The following is a 7,515-nucleotide window of genomic DNA, read 5'->3' on the forward strand; positions in this document are numbered from 1 at the left end:
TATCGGAATGCCATAGAGGAACTCTACCGGAGATTTTAGTAAGCACACGATTGAGATAAAAACGTGTAACGAATCGTTACTCAAACCTGAGTGCAGTTCCTATAAGTGTCTGTCCAATAAGTCCCGGATATCTTCATTGATCCCCACTACAATCTCAATGGCCACTTTGACTGCAAATTGGTGTCAACTTTCAAATTCAACTTCACAAAGTCTACAGGGCCCCTGAATCGAACGGTGAATTGTCTGCCACAGTTAAAAAGCAAACCCTGATAGCCACACTTTCAGGCTGGGCCGTACTAAACGAATTTTTGAATTTTACTGTTCTTTTAATTTATAAATCAATTGTTACTACAGAAATTTTTTTAGCTTCCGAAAAAATGTGTAAGACAAACTTTTTCGGAAGGTTTTCATCACTCAAGTGACGTAATTATTCTAAACGTAATTAGAAAAATAAAAGTCGAAAATTCGGTTAGTACTGCCCACCCTTAAATATATACCCCAATAGCATAGTTTGCTTTAGCAAAAGTTTATTCTACAAAAGTTTCCTCGAATTTTTCGTCAAATTTCCGTCAACTTCGAACTGTTCCGTTTATTACGACAATTTGTATGCAACTTCCTCTACAATTTCACGTAAATTTACTGCCCGAATTAGAATGCAAATTCACTTCAAAAGTTAACTAGAAAAAAGATGGCGTCAATTTTCAGGCAAATTTTATGTCAATTTATTGTTAATTTGATTTGAAAAATTGTTAAGTATTTTTTTACCGTCAAATTGTAGATATTTTTATGTATAAATTTGCTTACCTTCTGAAATGGAAAGAAAAAACACTACCGACTTTTTTTTATCGTAAAAAATTACCTTTAAGTTAAAGAAAAATTAACCACAAATTTTTCTTTTCAATTTTTGCGGTCAAATTGTCGGCAAATTCAGGCAGCAGATTTCAGGTAATTTCAGCATCAAATTACTGTCAATTTCAAGCTAAACTAAAGTGGCTATTAGGGTTGAAAGATGGTGATGGGCAGAGATGTCCGCTGGTCAGTCGACGAGTAATATGACTAATTTTGACCGTCACAAAACGGTTCATGACCGATGAAATATTATGACGATACCGTCACAAACCACTGCCATCTTACAAAAAAATTTGAATTTATTACTAAAAAAAATATTCTAGCGGATAATTGCTGAACGTTTAAATGTTTAAATTCTCATTTCTCTCTCTTGTTATTTATTATTATATGTACACGACTTGCAATAAATCATTTATTATATACTTTTAATATATTAAAATTAATCATTATAATTCATTAATATAACTATGATAATATATTAAAATAAAAATAAATTATTATAGTTAGTTCACAAAAGGTAAATGTCATGGGCTAATTTTTACAAAAAAATTTTTCTACTTTAAAGAAATTAATGAAAAAGTTGAGTAAAAAAAATCTTTTAAAAATTCAAAAAATCATAAATTTGAAACGGCTGCATATCAAGGATCAAATTTTCAGAGAATATATTTTGAATATATATACTTTTTGAATATAATAGAGAATACCTCAACATATTAATGTTAGTTAATTAAATACATATTTAGGTAACTTATTATTGAATATAATGTTGGATCACTGTACATATATTTTCATTGTTTGTTTTTGTTTAAATTGTATAATTTTTATTTAGTTTTGCTGATGAAGTTAGAATATAATTGACGAAATGTTCAAATAATCAATGATTTAATTCCTTTATTCAACCTCATCCAAATTTCTGAGATTAAAAATTATTTAGTATATATCATGGACACGATTTAACAACAACGTACATATTTAAGTTTCCACTTGGAAAAATTAAGTCATAACATACAATAAAGATGAAAAAAAATTCAAAACATAAATAAAATAAAAACTACTTTTTATCCACGATCGATTAATTTTAAAAAATTCCCATATAAATAAATTTTTTTTTTTTTTTTTTTTGAAAAGGCCCTGGGACGATAAGAACACCGAATCGGGCCCAGAAAGGAATCGGGCTCATAACTTCAGGAAATATTCGTACCCATGAAATACTTCGATACAGCAAATTTCAAATTTTTATCTACTACCACGTCTGAATAAATCGAAAAATACTGGAAATTAGTAAAAATTGTTATTCTCTGCGCCTTGTTAATCGAATGATCTAGTAACCGGATATGTTTTGGGGCATGATGGTAGCGTTTTGGAAAAAAAATTAAGAGCCATATTTGTCCGTAAGAACCTAAAAAAAAACGAGTTTTTATTCTTAATTTTGATTTTTAAGCGTGTTACGATAATCGTAAAAATATGAGACTATTTTTTTTTTAATCCCCCATTCAATATCCGACGAAGTTATGAGCTTGGAAAATTTTTTTGAAGGGTACCACATATCGAAAAAAAATAAAAATCGATTTTTTTTCATGATTAACTTCTAAAATGATAAAATACAAAGCTTTTGTGAATATTGTACTGGTAAAAACAACGAAATAAATTCAGAACGCTCATATAAAAGTAATTGTTCTTTATTCGGTAGTAGATAAAAATCTGAAACTTGCTGTATCGAAGTATTTCATGGGTACAAATATTTCCTGAAGTTATGAGCCCGATTCCTTTCTGGGGCCGATTCGGTATTCTTATCGTCCCAGGGCCTTTTGTAAAAAAAATCAAAGATGTCATACATCTCGAAAAAAACGTTATTTGTATTGAATTATAAATAAATTATGAAGACAAGATAGTTTGGATTTTTAAAATCTTTTTTTGTTTTAAAGAGCACTCAGAAATAAATATTTAAAAAAAAAAAAAAACTCAAATTTTGAATAGTAATTGTAATGAAATTATTTTAAAAAACAAATCATCTATAAAAACCACAACTTATCACGAATTAAGAGTTGATTTTAATTTTTGCTAGGACTATATTTACCATGTTGTTTTTTTGTTTACAATTCTCCGATTTAATAAATTTCATCTGCAGTCGAACATATATTGAAAATACTAATATTATCAATGCTATCTTTGATTTGATTATCAGCTCATGAATATGCAAATGGATTTTGTAATTACTACGGTACTTATCATTTATAAAATGAACTTCGAATTTCAAAAGTTTTTCCGTCAACTTATAATTCCAATTGAGTACCGCTGAGCACTGGTAACATGTGCCAATAGAACGGATAAAGAGAGAGAGAGAGACAGGATCGAGATAGGCAGTGTAATATGACACACCTTGAGCAGCTCTGGCGAAAGATATATCGAAGCGAAAGTTAACAATATGAATACATCTTGAGCAAGATATGTTCAAGATTCTTGTACAATTCTTGAAGTATAACATTACACAAAGTTTTTTCACAAGTCTTGCAATATAAATATTTGGACCAGTGTCTGCAGCAAGATACAGTCATATAAAGACGCAGACAACTAGTGAACTTGGGACCAGATTTACGCAAGACTGCTACAAGATTGTTATATGGGCAATTTTAAGGAGATTTGAAATAAACCTACCGATCGTTATTAAAATTCGACTAGCTCTAAAGCCTAAGGATCTGCTTGGATGCTTCAAGAGCCATAAAAATCGGTGATTCTTTTGAAAACGATAGCGGTTGGAAAAGAATAATTTTTCACTCCAGTCACAATTCAGTACAGTTATGATGCTTTTATTTGAAATATTAGAATGGCTTTGAAGATAAGAACGTGTATGTGAATTTTCTAATTTTGTATAAATATTCAACTCAGTGATTCTACTACACTCTTGTTGGTGTTGTACGGCCGCAGTGCGACTATACATCGTATTTACTCAGGACATGCTATGTTAAGAAAAAAATTTGAATGTATTCAATTTATGAATTTCAATCTGTTTATTTTAAAGTCTGTGTTATCCTGCCAGCAGGATTATCATTTTTGTATAGTTAAATATTTTATGAAAATTTATCTAAATCATTTACACAAACAATATACAATTTCTAATGTTTATGTTTAACTTGACTGGTGTAAATATCATAACCCAAAGAAATAGTACTATCATAAAGAACTCTAAATCTTGTAGGTAAAAAATAGAAATTGATAATTTGAGCAGGTGGCCAAACGATCCATTCAGCTATGTATAATTTGTGAGCTTTATTTTTAACTTCAGTCTTCAACTCCGACCAGTTTTTTTGTTCTAAAAAAGCTAATGTGATAAAAAATATTCCAATATAAATTGGAGAACAAATAAGTTGATCTACGGCCACTTTTTTCAAAACAATCTTAACAGTTTTTCCGGGGAGCTTTGCGTCCAAAAATTTATACCAATAATGACAGAAAAGTCCAACGGACATCCCAGATATAGTCATATGAGCAGTTCGTTTTGGACACCAACCACTCCATTCGTCCTGCAATGAAACATAAATTGCTCTATAAATTGCTATAAATATGTAGTCTTATTTTAGTATTTTATACATACCTTTAAAATTTCGTAATGTTGCTCTAAAACATCTCCTACAGCAGAGAGCGACATCGAAATACCGACATTTGTGTATACTAAATTTTTTTGAGAAAATAATTTTTCTTTAACAGAACTCATTCGAAGAGCAAACAATCTCAATCCTTTAGATACACTCATTATTTTAAATCGTGAAAGTTGATCTTTCAACAATGACATCAATTTAAAAAAAAAAAAAAAAAAAAAAGCAGTTATCAAGAAGTATGAATTTTGATCATTTTAACTTTTATTATTACGTATCTAATACCTGAGGTTAGAGGTCAGGAATATATTTCACGGGTAGCAACAAGATATAGCATAACGTTCCTTTCATAATGAAAATTTAACATCTAAATAATCACACCTGATAACATCGAGAGTTCGTTCATCATTTTTTATAGATACAGTCAACTCTTAATCAATTACTTAACTGAGTTCTATTTTTGATAAATGACTTATGGTAGTTTAGCATCCACAACTCTCCAACTTGAGCCCCAATTTTTTTATTTTTATTTAAAAGATTATATTTTGATGTACTTGAGAAGAAAAAAATCAGATTTTCTTTCCACGTCGTTTAAGAGATGTAGTTCATTAAAATTATGTAATTATAGACGATCTCTTTTGGTTGTCTATGATTGTATCGATGATATGTGAAAAATTTACGAACTTCAACTACAAAAAAAAAAAAAAAAAAAAAAAAAAAATGTTAGATAATTTAATACCTAAAGCATACAATAAAATAGTTTCTTAATGATTAACCACACGGCTTTTAAAATTAGTTTTCAATATCTCTTTATTAGTTCTTTTTTTCTCCTATGAAGCATATATGCCAATCAGGGTCATCTTTTTAAAAATGAACTTAAATTCTTAGAACCGATGTTACGTAAAGGTGATGTGAGGCAAGACTATCTGCGTTTACCTACAATCCATGTATGATAAATCAGTTATTTTTACATCAATCAGAGTATGGAACTCAATACCATCGGGTCTCACTACTCTTCCTACATTTGCTAAGTTAGAGTGTCATGTTATAATTATTTCTTGAATAGTGATCACATTAAATTGTAGGGAGGGTGATGGAACTTTAAAGACTTGAAAGACTAGAATGAATAAAAAATTGAACTTTCAACATTTAAAAGCTTAAAATTATCAATCTTAACAAATTAATATTATGTATTAATACTACAATATACTAACTATATATATTATAATTGTATTTATATAAACTGTATGGCCACAAGGAGTTTCGACTTCATGGCCAAATAAAATTCATTTATCTATCTATTTTTACTATAAAAAAATGGTGGCTTTAATGTGCGCGGTGCATTTGAATTATTGACTGAGACCAATTTATTAAACATACGAATAAAATGAATTTAAAGTCGATATATATAATGTATAAAATGATATTCCTGGTCAACTATATAGAATCAATATTTTACATAGTAATATTTACAGGTTATGAATTTATTTTTAACAGGTATATGTTAATTATATATGAGTGTGAATGTAGCAGACATCAGACAAATTTAAAATTATTAATGAATCAAGTAAATGATTAATAAAATAAAATTTTTAAAAATGCGCATTTAAAAAGTTTTGAAATTAATAAGTGAATTTTTTGTAAATATTATTTTTTAAATTATTTACCCTATTTATTTACAATTTTAAATTTGTCTGATGTCTGCTACATTCACCTTCGTTAACCTTCTGTTACACGCGCTTTCTCTAGTGCCTCACTCGTATTCACGCCAACTCTATTAGGTTGAGTAGTGTTGTCCGGGGAATCGCCGTCTAGCGCGTGTAACGAAGGATTAATTATATCCTACTGATTTAGGAGCGGCTATATAAATATGTAGTATTTAATATAAATATTCATATTTTTGAAATTTTAAATAAGTTTATTTTTCATATTTAGTATATTTATTTTTCAATGTCATTCAATTCAAATAAAAAATGTCCAGTTGCAATATTAATAATAATAAACATATCTTTTAAAAATATTAACGCGAACACAGTTGAAAATTCATGTTAAGGTTATATTTGCGAATTTCTAAAGTAAATAAGCATGGCATGTTAGAGATTACGGTAACAACTGTAAGAAATTTATGACACTTGGTATAATTTATAACTATTCTAGTCCTAGTTATTCATTATATAATTATTATATATTATTTAATTTTCATACCTATTATTTTTATCTCAATAAATACTGTTATTAATTATAATAATATTTAATAAGAGCAGTTGTTCCGGCAGGGCGACGACTTTTCTCCAAATTTGAATACTCGATGCCAACTCTACTCAAAATAAATATTTGGATATTTTGATGTAGCCAGGGTTGCCACAAATTTTTGTCTGAACACCCTTTCTGCCCTAATAGCCATTTTGTTGGCAAAGTGTCCCCATCCCCACTTTAGTTTGAAATTGACAGTAATTTGATGTTGAAATCACCTGAAATCTGCTGCCCGAATTTGCAGACAATTTCGAAGCAAAAGTCGGAAATAAAAATTTGCTGTTAATTTTTCTTCAATTTTGAGGTAACTTTTGACAATAAAAAAAAGTCGGTACTCTGATAGCCACCTTAACCACAAGTTAACTTCAAGCTATTGCCGTATTCTGAAGCCAATTTAAAGAAAAGTGTTGGAGAGCAAGCAATTACCTCTAAGTTGACAGTAAATTGTCTGTTAAGTTGAATTCGATTTGACTACAAGTGTTACTGTCAGACAATGACGTTAAGTTGATTGAAAATTTCACTTCAAATTGACGGCAAGTTTTTCTGTCAAGTTACATTCAAGCTGCTGCCGTATTCTGAAGCCAACTTAAAGGAAAGTATTATCCAGCCAAGGTTTGCCAGAAACTTTCTCGTTAATTTAGCCGAAAATGTTTCACTGCAGACCTTACTGAGTAAGAAGTGGCTATCAGGGTAACGTCATTGTCTAACAGTTACACTTGTGGTCAAATTGAATTCAAGTTACAGACAATTTACTGTCAACTTAAAAATAACTGCTTGCTCTCCAACACTTTCCTTCAAGTTGGCTTTAGAATACGACAGT

General features: G+C 29.4%; 1 protein-coding gene across 6 annotated transcripts; it reads right to left on the minus strand.

The window, feature by feature from the left end:
• Positions 1-3,959: 3,959 nt before the first annotated feature.
• Positions 3,960-7,040, minus strand: LOC130671304 (mpv17-like protein 2). Of its 6 annotated transcripts, XM_057475111.1 has the most exons (5): positions 6,648-7,040; positions 4,891-5,131; positions 4,728-4,823; positions 4,442-4,623; positions 3,960-4,370 (listed from the first exon to the last, which is right to left on the minus strand). In XM_057475111.1, exons 4-5 carry the CDS (start codon positions 4,598-4,600, stop codon positions 3,963-3,965), a joined length of 567 nt encoding a protein of 188 aa, XP_057331094.1. In that variant the 5' UTR covers positions 4,601-4,623; positions 4,728-4,823; positions 4,891-5,131; positions 6,648-7,040; the 3' UTR covers positions 3,960-3,962. The 6 variants fall into 6 exon arrangements, with proteins under 6 accessions (XP_057331094.1, XP_057331093.1, XP_057331092.1 ...); XM_057475110.1 differs by having other exon boundaries at positions 4,728-5,131; XM_057475109.1 differs by having other exon boundaries at positions 4,442-4,823; positions 6,648-7,039.
• Positions 7,041-7,515: the final 475 nt, after the last annotated feature.

This window comes from Microplitis mediator, chromosome 7 (assembly GCF_029852145.1).
Source record: "Microplitis mediator isolate UGA2020A chromosome 7, iyMicMedi2.1, whole genome shotgun sequence".
In the NCBI taxonomy this organism is placed as follows: Eukaryota; Metazoa; Arthropoda; class Insecta; order Hymenoptera; family Braconidae; genus Microplitis; species Microplitis mediator.